This window comes from Stegostoma tigrinum, chromosome 10 (genome assembly GCF_030684315.1).
Source record: "Stegostoma tigrinum isolate sSteTig4 chromosome 10, sSteTig4.hap1, whole genome shotgun sequence".
In the NCBI taxonomy this organism is placed as follows: domain Eukaryota; kingdom Metazoa; phylum Chordata; class Chondrichthyes; order Orectolobiformes; family Stegostomatidae; genus Stegostoma; species Stegostoma tigrinum.
Genome location: NC_081363.1, coordinates 87,345,273 through 87,371,112, shown reverse-complemented (window position 1 = coordinate 87,371,112; position 25,840 = coordinate 87,345,273). Strand labels below are relative to the sequence as shown.

Genomic DNA, 25,840 nt, shown 5'->3' with positions numbered 1-25,840 from the left:
TTAATTAGGCAAATCCTGCCTGGGATCTGATTATAATATCTGTATCCATATGTACCACATCCTGGACTAGATTATCCCCCAGAGTGTGTCCTTTTCCACTGATAATGTTTTTGCTGAACAGAGTGAATTAAATGTCTACCATTGCGTTTCTACTGATCTACATGTTAAATTTTTTTTCCGTTTCACTTTAGCCAGTCCTTGTCTTAATTCTCTTGTAATTTATTTAGATTTAAAATGACAGTCTTAGACCACTCTTCTCTTCCTTGAACTGAATGTGAATTTCAATTATTTTATGATACTTAGAGGCTCATTTCCTCAGAGGTAATTAAATAATCCTGTCTCATTACTCACTTCCAGATCTACACCAAACTGCTCTGGTTGGCTGTAAAATATGGTCTTCTGTGAAATTCTCCTGAAAACATACCAGGAATTCATCTTCTAGGCTCACTTTGCCTGTCCTGCCTATAAGTAGATTAAAATCACGCATGATTATCTCTTTTTCATGTCTTTCTCATAAGCCCCCTATTATTGCTTGCTGTATACTTAGTTCTAGGGTATTCTAACTGTTTATGGATATAATTTATTTGTAACTATTTCACAGTTGAGCTCTTCCATTTGCTATTTTTTAATCTTTAACCAAAGTGATGCTATATCTTGATCTTTAGAACAAATGTTCTAAATTCACTATTGAATTAATGTCACCCTGAATTAACAGAACAACTTCACCACCCTTTCCTATTTTCTTGCAATGTAAAACATCCTTAAATATTCAGGTCATAGGTCTCTGGATTGACTATCAGGTCATAAGTTATCTGTACAGGTTTCCTGAGCCTCTCTTGGTGATAGACATTGAGTCCCTGACCCAGTGTGCACTTTGTGACCTTACCACCCTCGATGCATCCACCAAGTGGTATTCAACGGAGGAGCACTGATAATTGGTTGTAGGGATATATTTATCAAACTTTGCAGTGGTTTTGTGCAACTAAGAGCTTGCTAGGCCCATTCGACAAGCAATAAAATTAACCACTTAGGGGTCTGGAATGTAGGCCAGACCAAGAAAACATGGCAGATTCCCTTCCCTCAAGCGCATTAGTGAACCAAGTAGGTTTTATGACAATCAACAATGATTTCCTGGTCACCGTCAAACTGGCTTCAATATTAAATGCTGTGTCATTATGGATGTAAGTTTGCTCGCTGAACTGGAAGGTTCGTTTTCAGACGTTTCGTCACCATTCTAGGTAATATCATCAGTGAGCCTCCGGTGAAGCGCTGGTGTTATGTCCCGCTTTCTATTTATCTGTTTCGGTTTCCTTGGGTTGGTGATGTCATTTCCTGCATTGGTGATGTCATTTCCTGTTCTTTTGCTCAGAGGGTGGTAGATGGGCTCCAAATCAATGTGTTTGTTGATGGTTGACCAATCAACATTGGGTTGGTGATGTCATTTCCTGCATTGGTGATGTCATTTCCTGTTCTTTTTCTCAGAGGGTGGTAGATGGGCTCCAAATCAATGTGTTTGTTGATGGTTGACCAATCAACAAACACATTGATTTGGAGCCCATCTACCACCCTCTGAGAAAAAGAACAGGAAATGACATCAGCAACCCAAGGAAACCTAAACAGATAAATAGAAAGCGGGACATAACACCAGCCTTTCACCGGAGGCTCACTGATGATGTTACCTAGAATGGTGACGAAACGTCTGAAAACGAACCTTCTAGCTCAGCGAGCAAACTTACATCCAGAACCTCAACCTGAGCTACAAATCTTCTCAAAACTCGCTAGCTGTGTCATTATGCATCAACAAAGATTTTGAAGAAATTTATTTTCAAATAATTGTTTATGGTCAACTGGGCACTGTCAAATGCAAAGCTTGTTGAGAAAATTCATCATGTGTTCCAAGAGTCTGATACAAATGTTCTCATTCTGGCAGATGGAAGTTTTGCAGAGTGCTTTCCTGACTAAGAAATGTCATATGAACAGGCACCAATGTTTGTGACTTCAGCCACTTAGGTTCAACTTCTTTTTTGTTTAGAGCTGATACGTTTGCTGTGGTGTTGTGTGTCAAACTGTCAGATTCTTTTAAACTATTGTGGTGACACATCTAGCTGTGAGGGGTAAAAAAGATCCACTTGGATCTTGGAAGTAGTATTGTGTAACATATTTGTATGTCTTTATTTTACATAATGTGCTACAGTCAACACACCACTGTTCCACTGGGGAATAGTTAAGACAAACGACATAGGAATGGAAGTAAGGCCATTCGGCCCCTCGAGTCCACTCAGCCATTTAAATCATGGCTGGTGGGCATTTCAACTCCACTTCCCTGCACTCTCCCCGTAGCCCTTGATTCCTTGTGAGGTCAAGAATTTATCGATCTCTGCCTTGAAGGCATTTAATGTCCCAGCCTCCACTGCACTCTGTGGTAATGAATTCCACAGGCCCACCACTCTCTGGCTGAAGTTGATCAGCAAAGCCATAAATAGAAATGCTTTACCTATTTTAAAAGTGTAGAATGTCAGTAGACTTCTCAGATTCTGAATCCCTATGTGTCCTTGAGTTAGTTCTTGACATCTGCACAGTATTTCCCATTGAATAAACTTGGCTTCACATATCTGTTTGAGTGTTTTGATTCCTTTTCCTGATTTTCCAGCCAGAAGGTTCAGCTAAATAATTTTCCATTCTTTCCCCAGAGCAGTCTGAATGAGGGGCCTATACATCTCCCACTGGTGAGACCTAAGTGACGAGGTTAATCTGGATTGCTGTATTGTTTGAAAAAGCAGTTTTAGCTATATTTGCAATGCTGACAAATATTTTATCTCAAATCTAGTTACATGGGAAGAAAGTGCATTAAAAATGTTGTCCATAGTAGAATGATTTGCACAATAAAATTTTTTTTTCTAACTCGTGTATGATCAGTACAAGAGCAGAAAAGATTCTTAAATTTTAAACATTAATTTTAATGCTTCATTTTAATTGCAGATTCACTTTTCCATTGAGAAAAACACCAGAATGCCTTTGCCCCTGTAGGAGCCCAGGTGGTTCAAAGCTACAATGGTGTTATATATGTAATACCTAAATGCGATCTTAATAGACTTGACACAGCAGAGCTCATTTCCCTGGAGTACAGATCATGATTGGCAGTGTAACAATGTGACTTAATAAAGTAATGCATACAACAATTTAAAGTTTGATTTTTAGATCATAGCCTAGAAACAAAACAAAAAACCCATCAAAGAAAGCTTAGAATAAAATCAGCATAGCCCAGAGCCAAGCTGACATATGCTTCTCATTTTAACTACGATGCCTTATTTAAACAGCTGTAATATGAATGGAGCCAAAATTGTTGACCCTGTTCTGGCAAGTTAGCATAGATTCTTTTCCTATCCCAATCAAGAGCACAGGTTTCTTTTTTCTGATAAGGGAAAACATGTAAAATGTGGAGAATTGGATTGAATTATTATGACTTTACCCCAATTCCATTCCAAAATTTCTGTCTCATTGTCTCAGAAAAATGAAATTTGAAGTCCATACAGATGATATCATTGTCTGTGTATCCCTTCTCCACTCAGCGTTGCCAATTTTATACACTCAGGCTGTAAAGAAAGCAGCAGAATTTTTCATGCATTCTGCATCGTAATGATTGTACTGCTACTGATCACAAGATTTTTTAAAGACTTGCATTACATCATTTGAATACTGTACTGGCACTCAGTCAAAAACATGTATCTTATTAATTCTGAACTGCAGCAATTCTGATTTGCTACAATACTTTTAAGAAAAGTGAATAAAACAAAGTTGGTAACAGCACTGGCACTGTTTTAGCCATTGGTATCTTGATGTTGTCACATAAATAGCTGTAACTTATTGTCCCTAATGAAGCCAGATATTGTATGTATTACAGCCTGGTAACACAAAATCTCTTATGAGAATGCTTCTATGCCCTTTATTACTTGACCTCTGAGACTGCTGCTGTGAGGGGCAATCCATACAAGTATTTCATTCATTGAAGTCAACAACTGGTATGTCACTTGTAGCAGTGCTTCCCACAGTGCACTCCTTGGAAGATAGACATACTTGGTTATTTCAGCTTCAAGTGACTTGCATGCATCCCTCACACCCCGCCCCCGCCACAACCGCCCAAAGAGGATCCCCCTCGTTCTCACACACCACCCCACCAACCTCCGGATGCAACGCATCATCCTCCGACACTTCCGCCATCTACAATCCGACCCCACCACCCAAGACATTTTTTCATCTCCACCCTTGTCTGCTTTCCGGAGAGACCACTCTCTCCGTGACTCCCTTGTTTGCTCCACACTGCCCTCCAACCCCACCACACCCGGCAACTTCCCCTGCAACCGCAGGAAATGCTACACTTGCCGCCACACCTCCTCCCTCACCCCTATCCCAGGCCCCAAGATGACTTTCCACATTAAGCAGAGGTTCACCTGCACATCTGCCAATGTGGTATACTGCATCCACTGTAGCCACTGTGGCTTCCTCTACATTGGGGAAACCAAGCGGAGGCTTGGGGACCGCTGTGCCGAACACCTCCACTCGGTTCGCAATAAACAACTGCACCTCCCAGTCGCAAACCATTTCCACTCCCCCTCCCATTCTTTAGATGACATGTCCATCATGGGCCTCCTGCAGTGCCACAATGATGCCACCCGAAGGTTACAGGAACAGCAACTCATATTCCGCTTGGGAACCCTGCAGCCTAACGGTATCAATGTGGACTTCACCAGCTTCAAAATCTCCCCTTCCCACACCGCATCCCAAAACCAGCCCAGTTTGTCTCCTCCCCCCACTGCACCACACAACCAGCCCAGCTCTTCCCCTCCACCCACTGCATCCCAAAACCAGTCCAACCTGTCTCTGCCTCCCTAACCTGTTTTTCCTCTCACCCATCCCTTCCTCCCACCCCAAGCCGCACCTCCATCTCCTACCTACTAACCTCATCCCACCTCCTTGACCTGTCCGTCTTCCCTGGACTGACCTATCCCCTCCCTACCTCCCCACCTATACTCTCCTCTCCACCTATCTTCTTTTCTCTCCATCTTCGGTCTGCCTCCCCCTCTCTCCCTATTTATTCCAGAACCCTCACCCCATCCCCCTCTCTGATGAAGGGTCTAGGCCCGAAACGTCAGCTTTTGTGCTCCTGAGATGCTACTGGGCCTACTGTGTTCATCCAGCCTCACATTTCATTATCTTGCATGTTAACCAGTTGCTTAGACAGTGGGCCAAGGCTTGATAAGTGTGCCCTTCAGCCTTCTTGAGCATTATGTGCTGTTGATAAACATTTGATTAATTCTAATAAACCAGGCAAACCTAACCCTGATTCAAATGATCTGCACTTGCAATACATCTAGTTATGTTAGTTTTGTAACTTTTAACATCTTATCTAATTCAAGTTAATTAATTTTAGGAACAGAATCTTTAACTGACTCAGCTTCAATTTCCAATATCCTCCGGGAAGAAATACTTCTGAAATCATCCTGGAACTGCCAAACTCTCATTTTAGAGGCTATACCCTCTTGTTCTGCACTCCTGCTACAAAATACTTTAATAATCTTAAGTAACTCAAATAATTTATTCTTTAATCTTCCATCGTGAAAGCTTAGGCTGTGCAGCTTAGAATTTATCTCCTTCAGCTCTAATATGAATTTGTTGAATCTGCGTTGAATTCTTTCCAAGACCAATATAACCTTCCAGGGGTACGGTGACCAAAAATGGCCACAGCTACTACAGTGGGGTCTAACCTGAGAGATATGGAGCATAACCTTTGGCCCTCTTGAACTTTGATGTAAGCATCTCCTGAATTTCACAAGCAAAGTACGAGTGACTGCCCCTGACATCAAGGCAGCATTTGACTGAGTGTGGCGTCAGGGACCCCTGGCAAACTGGACTTAGTGACATTGGGAAAAATTCTCCGCTGGTTGGAGTCATACCTAGCCTAAATGATGATGGCTGTGATTGTCCCAGGACATCATTGCAGGAGTTCCTCAGGGGTAGTGTCATAGGCAGGGCTATCTCCCTCCCTTTTCCTTTCCTCCTGTCTTTTCGACAGGAGGTCAGATACCTTCAAGGCCTTCTTTTAATGTTACGTATGAAAGACAGTACCTCCAACAGTGCAGCGCTCCCTCATCACTACCGTGAGCTTTGGTCTTGGAAGATTTGAATCTACAACCTTCTAACCCTGAAGAAAGAATAATACCAATTAATCTTTGGCTCACTCTTCATCTTCATCATTAATAATCCTGTTGTCTATTTAATAACATAATACACAACATGTCTGACGAGAAATGATTGGGTAAAGTCTATGGGAAGCGTCCTGGATTAGAATCATCTCAAAATGCTAATGTGACATTTTCTCACATACTGAAAGACTGGATGTGTGCTTTCTGCACTTACTATTCATCCTCAATTTTCAAATCTCACATGTTGGTAAGTTTTCTATTTGTGTATGAAGAGACTGCAAGAGATTAATTTAATTGAGGGCATTGTTATACAGAAAACCACTGAGCATTTTTTTCTATCTACTCATTACATCATTCAAACCTGTGGACTCAATTACTAGCAGTTTTGATCGCTCGTCACTCCAAATGTGTATTGATATGACTTCTACTGTGCAACTAGGACATATGTTGAGGCTGAAAAAGGCTAGGTTGTGCCTTTTGAAATTATTCATTTTTGTGACTTTGACATTTGCAATTCTCTAGTCCATTAATCCTAATTATTCTTTGTATCTAAAGGTGTATCAGGATCTTGGCACATCAGTCCTGTCGGGAGCTATCGAGGGTTACAATGTCTGTTTGTTTGCCTATGGACAAACAGGCTCAGGAAAAACATATACAATGATGGGGACACCAGTAAGTATTCAATTTGTGCTTTTTTTCCTTTTTTTCTCCCCACTGCCATTCACACAAGCAAGGCAGGAAGCCAGAGTACAGTTCAGTATCATTTTAGTTAGTTTTATTTGTTCACCCTTTATTTCTCCTACACTAACCTATTCACTTCAGCAATGAAAGACACTCACTATCTCCCATGTCCATTCTGCACAGCTGTAGTGAGAATAATGCCAAATGGATTCTTTAGCAGTGAATGGCTTAGCTTAGGGTTTCTCAGTCACCATACACGTTCTGGCTTGATCTTCCTTTCTGACTAACATAGTGAGTAACACATTGGTCAGAAGAATCACTGTCTTTGAAGGCTGATTGCACGGAATCACTTTAATATAAACTTGTTGTAAGAGCATAGCTAGCACTAGCCATGACTTTAAGAGGATCATTGATTACAGTACAACAATGACTACTTTGGAAAGCACTCAATTGACTAAGAGCTGTTTAGGGATACCTCAAATTTATGAATGTTACATAAATACGGGTACTTTATTTTCTGTAGATAGTAGCTGCAAATGATAAAAAAACTAAAAGATAATAGAGCAATTAATCCTGACCTTATGGTATATACTGAAACAAGTATTACTAAAAAATGCTGAACTCTACAATATTAGTTCTTTACTGTAGCTTTCTGGCTCTAATGTTGTAGATCAGATGGATATTCATTTCCTCATCTTTCGCTGTCTCTGTATGCTTAGTATAGTCTCCATTTTCATCACCACTACTCTTCCTCTTGTCAAGAGCAAGCTTGCCAGTGATGTGGGTATTCTGTATATGATGGATGGATAATTTTTCAACCTCAACGGTTGAAATCCAAGAACAAAACTATGCTGACCTCACTTGTGGAACTTCAGCCTACGGATGGCAATGTTATCTCTGCTGTCATGGAAATCTTTGCTTAATGCGTTTCATGGAAGCATTCTGAAGAATTGATATCAACATCAATCTCAAGTCCTTTTACCAGCTCGTCCCAAGTCAAGTTCCAGTCAATCGCTCCATTAAGATCAAAGGATAAATCCTTCCAAAAATAGAACATTTTCCCTATCTAGGTAGCTATCTCTCATCTAAGGTTGACATCGGTACAGAGATCCACATCTAATCTGCAAGCCGTGGCTAAGGTTGACAATCTTCAAAAACCATGACTTCTGTGCTGACGCCAAGATCCTTGTGTACGAGGCACTAGTTCTTCCGACTCTTCTGTACGACTCCAAAACTTGGACTGTGTACAGCCATAACCTCAAGATGCTTGAGAAGTACCATCAATGCTGTTTGAGACGGATTCCCCACATCAGTTGAGAGGACGGGCATATTAGCATCAGTATCTTGAAGCAGCCAATAGCACCACCATTGTGACCATGATCATCTGAAACTAACTGTTTTAGGCTGGCTAAGTATCTCGGGTGCTTGACTTGCAACTGCTAAAGCAATTTGTTTTTTCCTCCCAGCTCAAGGAAGGCATTTGATTTAGAGGAGGACAAGAAAACTTCTTGAAAACTTCTTGAAGGCTTCCTTCAAGAAATGCAACATAAAAGTCAACACTTGAGAGACTGCCGTTTAGAAGAAACTGACTTGGAGAAACTCGTGTATGAAGGGGCACAATTCTTCAAGAACATCCATTGGCAAGAGGAGAGTCAGAGAAAGGAATGCGAGCAATCTCAAGGGGAAGGACCAGTTCCATCCTTTGGAAAAACCTGCCAAATGTGTGTTTAGAAATGAAACTCTAGGAGGAGGCTCATCAACCACACAAGGAGGAAAGGCTGAGTGACTTGAGGCTGTTATCATTAGAGAGAAGAAGGTTGAGAGGTGACTTAATTGAAACATATAAAATAATCATAGGGTTAGATAGGGTGGATAGGGAGAGCCTTTTTCCTAGGATGGTGACGGCGAGCACGAGGGGGCATAGGTTTAAATTGAGGGGTGAAAGATATAGGACAGATGTCAGAGGTAGTTTCTTTGCTCAGAGAGTAGTAAGGGAATGGAACGCTTTGCCTGCAATGGTAGTAGATTCACCAACTTTAAGTACATTTAAGTCGTCATTGGACAAGCATATTGACGTACATGGAATGGTGTAGGTTAGATGGGCTTCAGATCAGTATGACAGGTCGGCACAACATCAAGGGCCAAAGGGCCTGTACTGTGCTGTAATGTTCTATGTTCTAAGGACCCACAGAATCTATGAACAATGATGCAGAACTTCCTAGATGGACAATCATACTCGTTAGCGAGTGATTTGCAGTTACAATGATACTTAGTTCTCACCAAGTCTCCTTCAGATCTATATTTGGGGCCTCGTGGTGGGCTACTGCAAGGCCCAGAACTTGGGCCTCAGCTGTTCACAAGATACATTGATAATCTGGATGAGAAGACCAAATGTAATATTTTCAAATGTGCAGATGATACAAAGCTAAACAGGAATGTGTGTGGTGAGGAAGATACCACACAATTTCAGGAGGATTCGAACAGGCTTAATGAGTGGGCACTAACATTGCAGACTATAATGTAGAAAAATATGGGATTATCCATTTAGTCCGAGGAACAGATGTGCAGAATATTTCTTAGATGGTGAGAGGTCAGTAAGTGTAGATGCATGAAAGAATTTGGGTATCCTTGTCAATTAGTCATCATGCAGATGCAGCAAGCTTTTGGGTTACAAAAACAAAGTTTCTGGAAAAGCTCAGCAGGTCTGGCAGCATCTGTGGAGGAGAAAAAAGAGTTAATGTTTTGGGTCCGGTGACCCTTCCTCAGAAGCTTTTAGGTTAGCCCACTTGAATGTTACAAAAACAGAAATTGCTTGAGAAAGTCAGCAGCTCTGGCAGCATCTGTGGAGGGAAAATAGCAGAGTTAAGGTTTTGAGTCAAGTGATCCTTTGTCAGAATTGAGAGCAGCTGGAAAATGGTGGTATTTATGCTGATGGCAAGGGTTGGTAGAGGAGGAGTAAATTGAAAAGTTGGAGCCCAAAGAGAAAGAAATGGATTGCTGATGTTAAGCTGGGGCAAGAAACAAATGTTGAATGGGTGCTAATAAGAATTGTGAATAGATAAAAACATACTGGATGTGCTGGAAGCAATCCATACAGAACAGTATCTGGGGCAGTGAAGACGGAGGGTGGTATTGATGTTCTGCAACTGTTAAACTCAGCATTGAATCCTGAGGGCTGTAACGTGACAATGAGGTATTCTTCCTTCAGCTTATGTTGAGTTTTACTGGAGCATTGCAGCAGGCCTGAGATAGCAATACTGGTATGGATATATTTTGGTGTGTTGAAGTGGCAGGCATCTAGAAGCTCGGGGTCATTTTTCAGACAGAAAGAAAGTGTTCTGCAAAGCGGTCACCCGTCTGCATTTTGTTTCTCCACTGTAAAGGAGACCACATCATGAACTTTGGTCTGTACCTCAAGGAAGATGTCGTTGCCGCAGAGGGAGTGAAGATTAGCAAGTTTTGAGAAGATTTGTAGCTCAGGTTGAGGTTCTGGATGTGAGTTTGCTCACTGAGCTGGAAGGTTAGTTTTCAGACGTTTCGTCACCATTCTAGGTAACATCATCAGTGAGCCTCCGACGAAGCGCTGGTGTTATGTCCCACTTTCTATTTATCTGGTTAGGTTTCCTTGGGTTGCTGATGTCATTTCCCGTTCTTTTTCTCAGGGGATGGTAGATTGGCTCCAAGTCAATGTGTTTGTTGATAGAATTCCGGTTGGAATGCCATGCTTCTAGGAATTCTTGTGCATATCTCTGTTTGGCTTGTCCTAGGATGGATGTGTTGTCCCAATCAAAGTGGTGTCCTTCCTTATCTGTATGTAAGGATACGAGTGATAGTGGGTCATGTCGTTTTGTGGCTAGTTGATGTTCATGTATCCTGGTGGCTAGCTTCCTGCCAGTTTGTCCAATGTAGTGTTTGGCACAGTTCTTGTAAGGTATTTTGTAGATGACATTCGTTTTATTTGTTGTCTGTATAGGGTCTTTTAAGTTCATTAGCTGCTGTTTTAGTGTGTTGGTGGGTTTGTGGGCTACTCCTGATGCCAAGGGGTCCGAGTAGTCTGGCAGTCATTTCGGAAATGTCTTTGATGTAGGGGAGAGTGGTTATGGTTTCTGAGCCCGTTTTGTCTGTCTGTTTGGGTTTGTTGCTGAGAAATCGGCGGACTGTGTTGATAGGGTTACCCATTCTCTTTGAATACGCTGTATAGGTGATTTTCCTCTGCTCTGCGTAGTTCCTTTGTGCTGCAGTGTGTGGTGGCTCGTTGGAATAATGTTCTAATGCAGCTTCATTTGTGGATGTTGGGATGGTTGCTCCTGTAGTTCACTATTTGGTCCATATGTGTTGTTTTCCTGTAGACGCTGGTTTGAAGTTCCCCATTGGCTGTTCGCTCTACTGTGACATCTAGGAATGGCAGTTTGTTGTTGTTTTCCTCCTCTTTTGTGAATGTTATGCCAGTAAGGGTATTATTGATGGTCTTGAATGTTTCCTCTAATTTGTTTTGTTTAGTGATGACAAAGGTGTCATCCACATAGCGGACCCAAAGTTTGGGTTGGATTATTGACAGAGCTGTTTGTTCGAGTCGCTGCATTACTGCCTCTGCTAAGAACCCTGATATCGGAGATCCCATGGGTGTACCGTTGGTTTGTCTGTAGGTTTTGTTGTTGAAAGTGAAGTGGGTGGTGAGGCAGAGGTCCACTAGCTTGATGATGTCCTTGCTGATGAGGTTGATTGGGACAACACATCCATCCCAGGACAAGCCAAGCAGAGACATGCACGAGAATTCCTAGAAGCATGGCATTCCAACCAGAATTCCATCAACAAACACATTGACTTGGAGCCAATCTACCATCGCCTGAGAAAAAGAACAGGAAATGACATCAGCACCCCAAGGAAACCTAACCAGATAAATAGAAAGCGGGACATAACACCAGCGCTTCGTCGGAGGTTCACTGATGATGTTACCTAGAATGGTGACGAAACGTCTGAAAACTAACTTGCCAGCTCAGCGAGCAAACTCACATCCGGAGTGAAGATTCTCCAGACCGGAATGACAGGATTGTACAATGAATAGAGATGGGGCAAACTGGGCCTAATTTCTCTCGAGTTTCAGAACGTCAGAGGATGAAAGGTAATCTCATTGATGCCCTCAAAATACTTAAAAGGATGGGCAGAGTACATGCTGGAAAGATATTTCCCCTAGTTGGGAGACCAGCATCTGAGCATAACTTAAAATGAGGACTTGTCTTTTTACTGAGATGAGAATTTTTCTTACTCAGATAGTTGTGAATCTTTAAAATTCTGTACCCCAAGGGCTGTGGAAGCTTAATCTTTCAGCATATTTAAAGCAGAGATTAATAGATTTCTGATTATCATTGGCATTCAGAGTTTTGGAAAGATGGAACCATCCTCATCTGGTCTGACCTACGTGTGACTCCAGACCGACAGCAATTGTTTGACTCTCAACTGCCCTCAGAAATGGCCTAGCAAGCCACTCAGCTCAAGGGCAGTTAGGAGCAGGCAATAAATGCCGGCTGGCCAGTGATGTACATGCCTCATGAGTGAATTAAGAAAGAAGTGTGGGTAAAATGCATTAAAGTATTTGCTCAGCCATAATGTTATTTAATGATGAAGTAGGCATGATGGGGTCAATGGGCTACTCCTGTTTGAAGTTCTTATGATGTCTACCATCAAGAAAATGAAGAGCTTAGGTTACTTGAGAACAACACCACCTGTAAGTATTTATCCAAGCCTCACGTCAGTCAAAATTGGAAATACATCCCTGTCCCTTCATAGGTGCTGGGCCAAAATTCTGTGATTTCATTCCTGAACATTGCTATGGATGTGCTTAAACTATGTAAACTGCAGCAATTCAAGAAGATGGCTCACCAACATCTCCTGAAAGGCAATTAAGGATGGTAATGAATGTTGGCCTTGTCTGTGACATTTCTGTCCCAAGAATTAGTGTGAAAAATTAATGGACAGCTGACATTTAGTTGAATCCCAACATCAATTTGTGGTGCTTAGCAGTTAATTTTTTTTATTTCAGGGAGGCTCAGTGAAGGATCACAGCCCAATAGCATTGCAGGTCATCATTATGGAGCAATATAGGAAGAATTGAGTTTAGTGTTGAAATAAAGACTTGGGTTTATATTGAGTCTTTCACAACCTCAGCAAGCCACAAAGTGCATTCATGTCAATTACCTTGTTTTGAACAGAGACATACCAAATGGGGAAGTGATAACATCTTTCATGGCAAACTGAGAGGTTCAGTGATATAGCCCTTCTGCAGTACTGCAGTAAAATGTTCAGCCTAGACTATGTTCTAAAATCTTCAGATTGGGATTTAAACTTGATCTTCCAATCCAGAGGTGGGACTGCTACTAATTGAGCTGAGGTAACTGGGTTTTCAAAGCTGCTTAGGTTACACCTCTTCTGATGAGCTTACAGCGTGGAGTCTCTCACACTCTGAATTTTAAGCCTGTGCTGAAGCAGCTCATCTGAGCTGGAGAGAGAGTGGAAAAAAAGGTCTCATTTATAAAGCATTTTTCACAACCACAAGGACACCCCAGGGTGAAGTAGTTGGCCTCTGGAATCATGGGTTAGGGAGGAGGAAGGCAGCATTCTGGAATGCGAACTAGTGATGCTGCTGAAAACCCTTGGCTTTGAGAGTTTGGGCTTAGCTGCAATGCTACCCTGGACCATCAGTTGAATAACTGCATCTGATCTGCAGATGAAGAGTGCCTGTTCATCATGGAGCGACACCTCAATTTGACTTGGTCAATAGGGAATCGTTGACCATCACATAAAGGAAAACTAACTTTTATTAACACAATTATCTCATTTTGAAGTGGTTTGATTTCATCAATAACTAAGCCACTAAAAAATTGCATCCAGCGAAGTTTGCTTAGTACTTTACCTCAGCCCAACTGGTTTACTGTCAGCGTATCCACCCTTGTAAGTTTTTTGAGGCAATAAGCAAAGATAATTCAAAACAGATTGCAACTAGTAAAACTCACCACATGAAAAGAGTTGAATTCAGATTTAATTTGGAAGTGCTATACTAAAGAAAGCAGAGTAAATTTAACAAAAGTTATTGATAAACAGGAAGTGAGTTGTGTAAAAAGCCATATGGGCATCGCTTATTTTTCTGAATATGTTTCAACCAAATTAACACGGCTTTACGTTGAAAGAGTTTCCACTGTTTAAATTTGTACACATTATCAAATGAATGAACGTGTGAGAATTTCTAAATCTGGCTGTAATAAAATGACTTGACTCAATATTCTCAAAGGATACGATGCTTTCCTAATATTAATAGGATTAGCTATTCTTGAGGTTGAGAAATCCTGCCAAACGTGGAATATTTCCCCTACTTGGGCAGCTACCTGTCATCTCAGCCTGATCTATGTGGAGATTTAACATTGTGTCCAATCTGCAAGAGCCGCCTTCACATACCTAAGGATGAGTGTCTCAATGTCTGTGATCCTTGTGCATAAGGCAGTCATCCTTCTGGCTCTTCCCAATTGTTTCAAACATTGGACTACATATAGTCACCACCCTAAGACCTTTGGAAGTACCATCAATGTTGTTTGAAACATATTCTCCATATTAGCTGGGCTGATAAGTGTAGTAACATCGCTGTTCTTGAGGTAGCCAATAGCACCACATCCAGGCCATGGTCATCCAAAACTAATTCTATCTGGCTGGCCATATGTTTAGCAAAAGCAAATCATCTTCACCCACGTCAAAGAAGGTATTTCATTGAGAGGAGGTTAAAGGAAGCATTTCAAAGAGTCCCTGAAGCCTTACCTCAAGAAATATAACATAGATATCAACGCTGGGTAGACCCTCATTCAGAAAAAGCCAAATCAGCGGAGATCCTGTTTGAAGCTGCACAATTCTTTGAGAACACCCATCTGCAAGAGGAAGTATGGAAAAGGAACTGGAGAAATGAATTGGATTACTGGATCTCAAGGCCAAGAACCGCTTCCACCTCCCAGAAACACCTGCCAAATGTGCAGTCAGAGATGAGGCTCCCAAGGCAGAATATAAGGTGATGCTTCTCCAGCCTACAATCCAATGGTCTCAATGTGGACTTTATTCGTTTCAAAATCTTCCCAACCTCGGCCTTATCCCATGACCAGCCCGCCCTCTCATCCCCGCCTCCTGGTCCTGACACAACCTGTCCATCTTCTCTCATAAGAACTAAGAACAGGAATAGGCCATCTGGCCCCTTGAGCCTGCCGCGACATTCATTAAGGTTATGGCGGATCTTTTTCAGACTCAGCTCCACTTAACCGCCCGCACATCATAACCCTTAATTCCTTTACTGTTCAAAAATTTATCGAGTGTTGCCTTAAAAACATTCAGCGAGGTAGCCTCAACTGCTTCACTGGGTAAGGAGTTCCACAGATTCACAATCCTTTTGGTGAAGAAGTTCCTCCTGACCTCAGTCCAATATCTGCTTCCCTTTATTTTGAGGCTATGCCCCCGAGTCCTAGTTTCATCTGAACATAGAACATAGAACATTACAGCACAGTATAGGCCCTTTGGTCCTCGATGTTGTGCCGACCTGTTATACCGATTTGAAGCCCATCTAACCTACACTATTCCATGTACATCCATATGCTTGTCCAATGATGACTTAAATGTACCTAAAGTTGGCGAATCTACTGCTTGTGGAAACAACCTCCCTGCCTCCACTTATCTATTCCCTTCATAATCTTATATGTTTCTGTAAGATCTCCCCTTGTTCTTCTGAATTCCAATGAGTATAATCCCAGCCTACTCAGTCTCTGCTCATAATACAACCCTGTCAATTCTGGAATCAACCGTGTGAATCTCCTCTGTGTTCCCTCCAGTGCTAGTCTATCCCTTCTCAAGTAAGGAGACCAAAACTGCACACAGTACTCTAGTTGTGGCCTCACCAGGATCCTATACAGCTGCAGCATAGCCTCTCTGTTTTTAAACTCTATCCCTCTAGCAATGACAGACAAAATTCCATTTGCCTTTTTAATTACCAGCTGCACCAGCAACCCTACTTTTAGCGTTTCATGCACAAGGATACCAAGTCCCACTGCACAGCAGCATGCTGCAATTTTTTACCATTTAAAACATAGTGCATTTTGCTGTTATTCCTACCAAAATGGATGACCTCAACATTGTACTCCATCTGGCAGACCTTTGCACACTCACTTAGACTATCTATATCCCTCTGCAGACTCTGTGTCTTCTGCACACTTTGCTATGCCACTCATCTTAGTGTCATCTGCAAATTTTAACACACCACACGCAGTCTCCAACTCTAAATCATCTATTTAAATGGTAAACAATTACAGCCCCAACACTGACCCCTGAGGCATACCACTAGCCACTGATGGCCAACCAGAAAAACACACATTTATCCCTACTGTTTGCTTTCTACTAGTCAACCAATCCTCTATCCATGCCAATACATTACTTGTAATACCATGCAACTTTATCTTATGTAGCAGCCTTTGGTGTGGCACCTTGTCAAATGCCTTCTGGAAATCCAGATACACCACACCTACAGGTTCCCCATTGTCCATCATACAAGCAATGTCCTCAAAGAATTCCACCAAACTAGTTAAACATGACCTACTCTTAATGAACCCATGATAACAAAGTGTGAAGCTGGATGAACACAGCAGGCCAAGCAGCATCTCAGGAGCACAAAAGCTGACATTTCGGGCCTAGACCCTTCATCAGAGAGGGGGATGGGGAGAGAGTTGTGAAATAAATAGGGAGATGGAGGAGACGGACCAAAGATGGATAGAGGAGAAGATAGGTGGAGAGGAGAGTATAGGTGGGCAGGTAGGGAGCGGATAGGTCAGTCCGGGGAGGACAGACAGGTCAAAGAGGTGGGATGAGGTTAGTAGGTAGGAAATGGAGGTGCGGCTTGAGGTGGGAGGCGGGGATAGGTGAGAGGAAGAACAGGCTAGGGAGGCAAGGATGCATCCCAAAACCAGCCCAGCTTTTCTCCTCCCACCACTGCATCCAAAAACCAGCCCAGCCTGTCTCCGCCTCCCTAACCTGTGAAAGCTTTTGATGCCTGTTTTTATATTCTGAGCTAGTTTATTCTCATAATCTATCTCATTTTTCTTTAACTTTTTTTGTGGCTTTCTGTTGGCCTTTCAAGATTTCCCAGTCTACTAGTTTCCCACTTATCTTTGCTTTTTTGTGTGTGTTTTTTTTCAATCTGATACTTTATTTCCTTAGACATCCATGGCTGACTATTTCTTTTCCTACAGTTCTTCCTTATCGCTGGAATATACTTCTGCTGAGCACAGTGAAAAATTGTTTTGCAAGTCCTCCACTGCTCCTCAATTGATCCACCATAAAGTTCTTGCTCCCATTTTACCATAACTAACTCCTCCGTCATTCCATCGTAGTATCCTTTGTTTAAGCACAGGACATTGGTACTGGATTTAACCTTCTCACGTTCCATCCATATTTAAAATTTGACCGTACTTGGTCCTTCTGAAAGGCTCCCTAACTGTGAGATCATTAATGATTTCTGTCTCAGTACACAGGACTACTTCTTGGATAGCTTGCTTCCTTGTAGGTTCCATTACATATTGTTCAAGGAAATTATCGCAATGCATTCCATGAACACCTCCTCAAGGTTGCCATGACCGACCTGGTTTTGGCCAATCGATACGTAGATTAAAATCCCCCATGATAATTGCTGTACCATTTTTACATGCATTAGCTATTTCTATGTTTATTGCCTGCCCCACTATGATGTCATTATTTGGTAGCCTATAGACCACACCTATCAGTGACTTCTTCTCTCTGCCATTCCTAATTAACACCCAATTGGATTCATCCTTTTGTTCAGTAGAACCTATACCCTCTCTCTCTCCTGCCCTGATATCATCCTTAAAAATCAGAGTGACACCACCTCCCTTACCTTCCTGTCTGTCCTTCCGAACAGTTTGATACCCCTGGATATTTACCTCCTAGTCATGACCATCCTGCAACCATGTCTCTGTAATGGCCACTAAATCATATCCATTTGCCATGATTTGCACCATCCACCTTGTTTTGAATGCTCCAAGCATTCAGATAAAGTGCCCTTATGCCAGTTTCTGTACCTTCTTTTAGAGTCCGATCACCTCCATTACTAACAGCTCTTGAGTCCTCCTTCCCTTTAACAATTTTTCCTAATTTTCAGTGGAGTTGAAACTTCCTCGACACCTGCCAATGTGCTGCTTTGCCTTCCATTAATTGTTATACTCCCTGTACGCTCAGTCTTCCCTTCCCTCACTACTTATTAGTTTAAAGTCCTATTGACTACCCTCTTTACCGTTTTCGCCAGAACACTGGTCCCGCCCCTGTTCAAGTGGAGTCCATTCCAGCAGTATAGATCCCTCCGGTCCCAGAACTGATGCCAGTGCCCCATGAAAAGGAAACCCTCTTTCCCATACCAATCTTTTAGCCTCGTGTTTACTGATCCTCGCTTCTCTATGCCAGTTTGCGTGCCGCTCAGGGAGTAATCCAGAGACTATGACCTCTGAAGACCTGTTTTTTAATTTTGTTCCTAGCTTTTCATAATCCAGAACCAGGTCTTTTTTCCTAGTCCTGCCTATGTTGTTAGTACCTACATGGACCACAACAACTGGTTCCTTCTCCTCCCTCTCTAGTAACCTCTCAAGCCAGCTAGAGATGTCTCACACACTGGCACCAGGCAGGCAACACACCATGCAGGACTCTCAATGCTGCTTGCAAAGGATATGGTCTGTCCCCCTGATGATGGAATCCCCTACAGCTACAATCTGTCCTTTAGCTTCCCCCTCTTGAATGGCTTCCTGAACAATGGTGCCATGGGCAGTTGACTCATCCTTCCCGCAACTCTGTTCCTCATCCACACAGGGAGCAAGTGCCTCATACCTTCATACCTTCGCTCCTCCCACCTCACTGACCAATCCCCTCCACTGCCTACCTGCACTCCCCTATCACCATCCCACCTACCTTTCCCCGGCCCTACCCCTCCTCTCCTTATTTATTTCAGAGCTCCCTTCCTCTTCCTCCATTCCTGAAGCAGGGTCCCGACCTGAAACGTCAGCTTTCCTGCTCTTCTGATGCTGCCTGGCCTGCTGTGACCCTCCAGCTCCTCACTGTGTTATCTCTGACTCCAGCATCAGCAGTTCTTACTATTTCTGAGGAGGTTATGTTGAACTTTCGTTTAGGCCACAGCTCAGGTACTCTGTGCAGGTTTAGTCTTCATACTCTAGAAAGGATGTGATTTCACTGGAGAGCATATAGAGAAGGTTCACCAGGATGTTGTATGGGAAGGAGTGTTTTGGTCACGAACAGAGGCTAGATAAGCTGAAGTTGTTTTCTTTTGAGCAGAGAAAGTTGAGGCAGGACCTGATAAGAGTGTAGATGATTATAAGTGGCGTCGAGAAAGTGAATGGAATGCATCTGTTCTCCTTCGTTGAAGGGTCAGTAACAAGGGCCGTAGTTTTAAAGGGAAAGGCAGGAGGTTTAGAGGAGACTTGAGGAAAAGTATCTTCACCTAGCGGCTGGTGGGGGTCTGGAATGCACTATCTGGGAGAGCAGTTGAGGCAGGAAATCTTGCTACCTTTTAAAAAGCACTTGAATGGGCTCTTGAAATGTTATAACACTCAAGGCTATTGGCCTCATGCAGGAAGCGGGAGCGTAGGTTTCATCTATTTTTGACAGTACTGACTCATTGGGTCAAAGGGCCTCATTTGTACTGTATGATTCTACGAAAGGTGATATTTAAATGTAAGTTCTTTCTGCTGTATTTGACGCAGCCTGTATTGTACCCTCCAGGTCTATTAAGTTTGGTTTGTTCGTGATGTCGATCAGTCATTAACTGATTCCAGCCTCGAGTGACTTCTGTGCGGAGTTTGCACATTCTCCCCGTGTCTGCATGGGTTTCGTCCAGGTGCTCTGGTTTCCTCCCACAGTCCAAAAATATGCAGGCTAGGTGGATTGGCCATGCTAAATTGTCCGTAGTGTTCAGGAGTGTGTGGGTTATAGGGGGATGGGTGTGGGTGGGATATATCAAGGGGCGGTGTGGACTTGTTGGACCAAAGGGCCTTTTTCCACACCGTAGGGAATCTAATCTGACTTGCATCAGAATTCTGAAACTCCCTCCCTGACATTACTATGGTGTACTTAACACCACATGGACTGCAACTGTTCAAGAAAGCAGCTCATCACTGTGCTGTTAAGAAGGAAGTTCCAGAATTTTGACCCAGCAGCAGTGAAGTTTGGAAATAGATTTTCAAGTCAGCTGATGGTGTTCCCATGCATCATCTTCCTTGTTTGGAAGTTGCTGTCAGAGGTCATAACAAATTGCTGCACTAAATATTGTGGATGGTATACACTGCAATGGTGTAGAGGGAGTGAATGCTTTAGGTGATCATTTAGGTGCCATTTAAGCAGCTGCTTTGTCCTGAATTGTGCTGAGCTTTCGTATATTGTTGAGGCTGCACTCATCCATGCAAGTGGAGAGTATTCTATCACACACCTGATTTGTACCTTGCAGGTTGGGGAGTTGTTTGCTGCAGAATTCCTAACCTTTGGCTTGTTTTTGTCACCACGGTATTCATTAGCATGTTCAGTTCAATTTCTGGTCAATGTTGATCCCTCTGGTGTGTTGATGGAAGGAGATGCACTGGCAGCAATGCCATTGAATATCAAGGGGAGACATTGAAGATGATCATTGCCTAGTACTTGTGTGCAATGAAAATTGCTTGCCACTTGTCAATCCAAGTCTGAATGTTGCCCAGACATTGCTACGTGGGCAAAGACTACTTCAGTACCCGATGAATCATGAATGTTGTTAAAGAGTCTGCAATCATCATCAAATATCCCCACGTCTGAGCATACTATGGAGGGGAGGTCATTAATGAAGCACCTGAAGATGGTTGTGGCTAGGAACATCCTTGCAGAATTCCTGCAACAATAGTCTGTGGCTGAGATGATTGACCTTTAGCTAACACATCTTCTGTGGTTTCAAATTCTGCTCCAAAACTGAACACTAAATCTAGGCTGATATTTCCAATGCAAAACTAAGGGACTGCTACACTGTCTAAGGAGTCAGCTTTCAGTTTGGGTCTTGTTTGTCCTCTCAGATAGATCTAAAATACCACTAGGTACTTGATAGAAATGAAGATGGTTTCCTGCTGCCTTTTTCTCAACCGATACTAATAAATGGCATTATCATGTTTGTTAGAAGTTCCTGTGCGCAAAGTGCTGGTTGCAATTTCTACGTTCGAATAGTGCCTACATTTCTAATGTAGTTTGTGACATCCCTAAGCCTTTAAAGATGTGATATAAATCCAAGTCCTTTCTTCCTTTATGCCTTTCTGCAGAAGTGATTTATAAAGAGTTTGATGATAATTGAGAACAAGGAGTAAATAACAGTAAAAATTGTTAGTGATGTGAAAGCAGGGAGAAAGTACTTTGAATCATATAAGCTGTGGATGTAACAATGACTACAATTTGTAGTAGGGACAGCCAAATGATAGAATTTGCTGTCGAAACTCTTTATTTAATGGAGGATATGACTGCCAATAGATGATTTTCAGTAAGAAAATTAATAAAGTACAAGTTTCTATAACTCATTATTCCCTCATGTCCTTTAGGCATCCATTGGGCTGACGCCAAGGATATGCAAGGTAATTGCTTTCCCAGCACTTTAAACACTTGAATATTTCATCACTGTTTGTTCACAGCACATGTATCATAATTGTTCCTCTTCACAGGGACTCTTTTCCAGGGTGGATGACTACCAAGACAAGCTGACGTCATCCAGAATAGAAGTTAGGTGAGAATTAATGCTGATGTTCCTTTGTTGAAGTCTCACTTTTTGAATTGATGATGTTGACAAATATTACCAGGTTTGTGTCATCTGACAGTTGTGTGAGAAACATGACCATCAGAGCATCTAAGGGAAAATTGCATAGTCCCAGAGAACCATATGGCTGCTGTCTCATTAGAGAAAGTGAGGACTGGTAGTGAGTTTAAGTTGAGAGTCACCACACCTTAGGCAAGGAGAGAGGTTGAGGAGGCAACACCTTCTTGGTAACTTCAGCCAGCATGGGAATTGAGCCCATACTGCTGGCATCAGTGCACGTTGCAAACCAGCTGTCTAACCAACTCACCCTCAATCATAGCATCTAGAACATTGGTAGAAGCAGTTTATTCCTTTCAGTAGCCTGAAGGATACCAACATAACATATTACAATGTTGAGATCAATAGGAGTGGTTGCAAAGGCAGATTGGAATGGTTCAAAAATATGACTGTATAAGTTTGATTTATTGATTAGCATACAAGAAATTGATTGGTGTTGGGTGGTTGGATTGGAACACCGTGGCATGGAGTTGCATAGTGGTTATAACTCTAGAATAGGGCATTTGCTTCAGCCAGTCAAAAGGAGCACTAATCCTAAATGCCATAATCTTTTCTGATATACTTTTCTTCACCCTTCTTTCAACCATAAGTCTGATCTATTCTTAAATGACAGTGTAGCCCCTGCATCAAGTAGCGTATACCACTGCCACACAAAACTGTAAAAAAAACTTTCTCCCACTCTCTGTCTCAAATGCGCAAGTTGTAATGACTGCATGCAAAACAATGAGCATGCAAGTGTAGTCACCGTGCAGTCTCAGTATCTGCAAAAAAAAATACCTGCCAAACGTTACTGTCAAACATAATTTATCATTGATATAAATCTGATCTAGTGATCTCTGCAACTTTCATCTCATTCTCATAACGCTTTGAAACTCAAAGCAGTGCACCACGGTCATAGTTTGTATCCGATCTTCCTGGACCCTGGTATCTTTCCTGTTTGGGGAAGCGAGTACCAGAACTCTGCTATATTAATTACACGAATGTTAATAGAGATATTGACATTTCTCAGCTTTTGCATTGTTTAAATCAGTCTGTGGTTTGATAGCACATTTGATAGCAACCATAGCATACCTGAGCAGACTGTAGGATGAAATGTTCCTCTTGTGTTAGGTGAAAGGGTGACCTGTAAAAATAGAGAATGTGCTACAATGTACTGTAACAGAGAACATCCAACAAGAGAACAACATAAAATTGAAATAGATGAATTCCTTATGAATCTGTTTTACTGAGAGTGGTTAGAATGTGATAACTCACTGCCAAATGAGGCGGATAGCATTGTTGAATTTATTCAAAATCAAGAAATAAAAGAATTTGCTAATAGGAATGGATAAATTGCAGTGGGACGGAGTACTGTGTGATGTAGAAACACCTGGATAAGCCAGTTGAGCTAAGTGGCTTCTTTCTGTACTGTAATGTTGTCTAATTCAATGTAATTTGTGCTGAGAGATAAGGTGCACGTAGAACCCCTACAAATGATCCCATCTTCTGACTTGCTAGGCATTCCCAATCTTTTCTAATATTAGAGATAATGGGAACTGCAGATGCTGGAGATTCCAAGATAATAAAATGTGAGGCTGGATGAACACAGCAGGCCAAGCAGCATCTCAGGAGCACAAAAGCTGACGTTTCGGGCCTAGACCCTTCGTCTAGGCCCGAAACGTCAGCTTTTGTGCTCCTGAGATGCTGCTTGGCCTTTTCTAATATTACATCAGATTTGCAGCATTTCGTTTTTCTTTAGTAAAATTTATGTTCTTTAACATACACTAATAGAGGCATCTTTCTCTGATAGTTTTTTAGAAATTTATAACGAGCGTGTCCGAGATCTTCTGAAGCGCTGCGATGGAAACAAGCCCTATACGCTTCGTGTGCGTGAACACCCTGATAAGGGTCCCTATGTGCAAGGTGATTTCTCACTTCTTTATCAAATCATATCATTTTCCGACTTTGACAGATTTAATCACAATTTATGTACAATCCTGACCAATTTCACTTCATTCTGAAAATTCCAGGTGGTACAGACTCAATAGACAGAATGGCCTGTTCTGTACTGTATGATTCTTTGATCTTTCAGATCTTCAGGCCCAAGTGAAAGTAGTCCAAGGATCATAGAATGGTTAGTTCCCATAAGGAGCCATGTCTTACTGCATAAAGACAGGGAAGGGACTGCTTTAGAATCTGAAGGATGAATATCACTGAACATAGTGCAGTTATCAACCAACATTCCCACTTTTGAACTTATGGAAAGTTCATAGATAAAGCAGCTAAAGATGGTTGAACCAAGGATACTGCACTGAGGAGCTCCTGCCGAGGTGTCATAGAACATAGAACATTACAGCACAGTACAGGCCCTTCGGCCCTCGATGTTGTGCCGACCTGTCATACCAATCTGAAGCCCATCTAACCTACACTATTCCATGTACTTCAATATGCTTGTCCAATGATGACTTAAATGTACTTAAAGTTGGCGAATCTACTACCATTGCAGGCAAAGCGTTCCATTCCCTTACTACTCTTTGACATCTGTCCTATATCTTTCACCCCTCAATTTAAAGCTATGCCCCTTCTTGCTCGCCGTCACCATCCTAGGAAAAAGGCTCTCCCTATCTACCCTATCTAACCCTCTGATTATCTTATATGTCTCAATTAAGTCACCCCTCAACCTTCTTCTCTCTAATGAAAACAGCCTCAAGTCCCTCAGCCTTTCCTCATAAGACCTTCCCTCCATACCAGGCAACATCCTAGTAAATCTCCTCTGCACCCTTTCCAAAGCTTCCACATCCTTCTTATAATGCGGTGACCAGAACTGTACGCAATACTCCAGGTGTGGCCGCACCAGAGTTTTGTACAGCTGCAGCATAACCTCTTGGTTCCGGAACTCGATCCCTCTATTAATAGAAGCTAAAACACTGTATGCCTTCTTAACAACCCTGTCAACCTGGGTGGCAACTTTCAAGGATCTGTGTACATGGACACCGAGATCTTTCTGCTCATCTACACTGCTAAGAATCTTACCATTAGCCCTGTACTTTGCATTCTGGTTACTCCTACCAAAGTGTATCACCTCACACTTGTTTGCATTAAACTCCATTTGCCACCTCTCAGCCCAGCTCTGCAGCTTATTTATGTCTCTCTGTAACTACAACATCCTTCGTCACTATCCACAACTCCACCGACTTTAGTGTCGTCTCCAAATTTACTAACCCATCCTTCTACGCCCTCATCCAGGTCATTTATGAAAATGACAAACAGCAGTGGACCCAACACCAACCCTTGCGGTACACCACTAGTAACTGGTCTCCAGGATGAACATTTCCCATCAACCACCACCCTCTGTCTTCTTTCAGCAAGCCAGTTTCCAATCCAAACTGCTATATCTCCCACAATTCCATTCCTCCGCATTTTGTACAATAGCCTACTGTGTGGAACCTTATCGAATGCCTTACTGAAATCCAAATACACCACATCAACCTGTTTGCGTTCATCTACCTGTTTGGTCAAAGAACTCAAGGTTTGTGAGGCGCGACCTACCCTTCACAAAACTGTGCTGACTATCCCTAATCAAATTATTCTTTTCTAGATGATTATAAATCCTGTCTCTTATAACCTTTTCCAACACTTTACCGACAACTGAAGTAAGGTTCACTTCTGTTTTTTTGAAAGGGGCATAGATAAGGTGAATAGCAAGATGGGGGAGTTCAAAACTACTGGGCAGGGGGCATATTTTTAAGGTGAGAGAAGAACGTTTTAAAGATGACATGAGAAGATAACATTTTTACACAGAGTGGTTCATGTGTAGAATGAACTGCCTGAGGAAGTAGTGAATGCACATACAGTTATAACATTTAAAAGACTTTTAGATAAACATGAATAGGAAAGGTTTGGAGGGATATGAAGGTAAGTGGGACAGGTTTAGTTTGGAATATGGTTGGCGTGGGCTAGTTGGTCGGAGGGTCTGTTTCCGTCTGACTCCGACTCTGATTCTATGTTTGTGGGTGAAACAGGTGGGTGGTGAGAGACAGGCTGAACATTAAATGTGGCAGTGTCCTGCTTG

At 42.2% G+C, this 25,840-nt stretch overlaps 1 protein-coding gene across 1 annotated transcript in view; it reads left to right on the top strand.

Annotated features, from left to right (window-relative positions):
* Positions 1 to 25,840, top strand: part of stard9 (StAR-related lipid transfer (START) domain containing 9) — a 383,628-nt gene that overhangs the window by 105,921 nt on the left and 251,867 nt on the right. The window contains exons 4-7 of the mRNA XM_059649369.1: positions 6,756 to 6,872; positions 21,521 to 21,553; positions 21,641 to 21,702; positions 23,579 to 23,691. Coding sequence (XP_059505352.1) covers positions 6,756 to 6,872; positions 21,521 to 21,553; positions 21,641 to 21,702; positions 23,579 to 23,691 — 325 coding nt within the window. The remainder of the gene's footprint in view (positions 1 to 6,755; positions 6,873 to 21,520; positions 21,554 to 21,640; positions 21,703 to 23,578; positions 23,692 to 25,840) is intronic.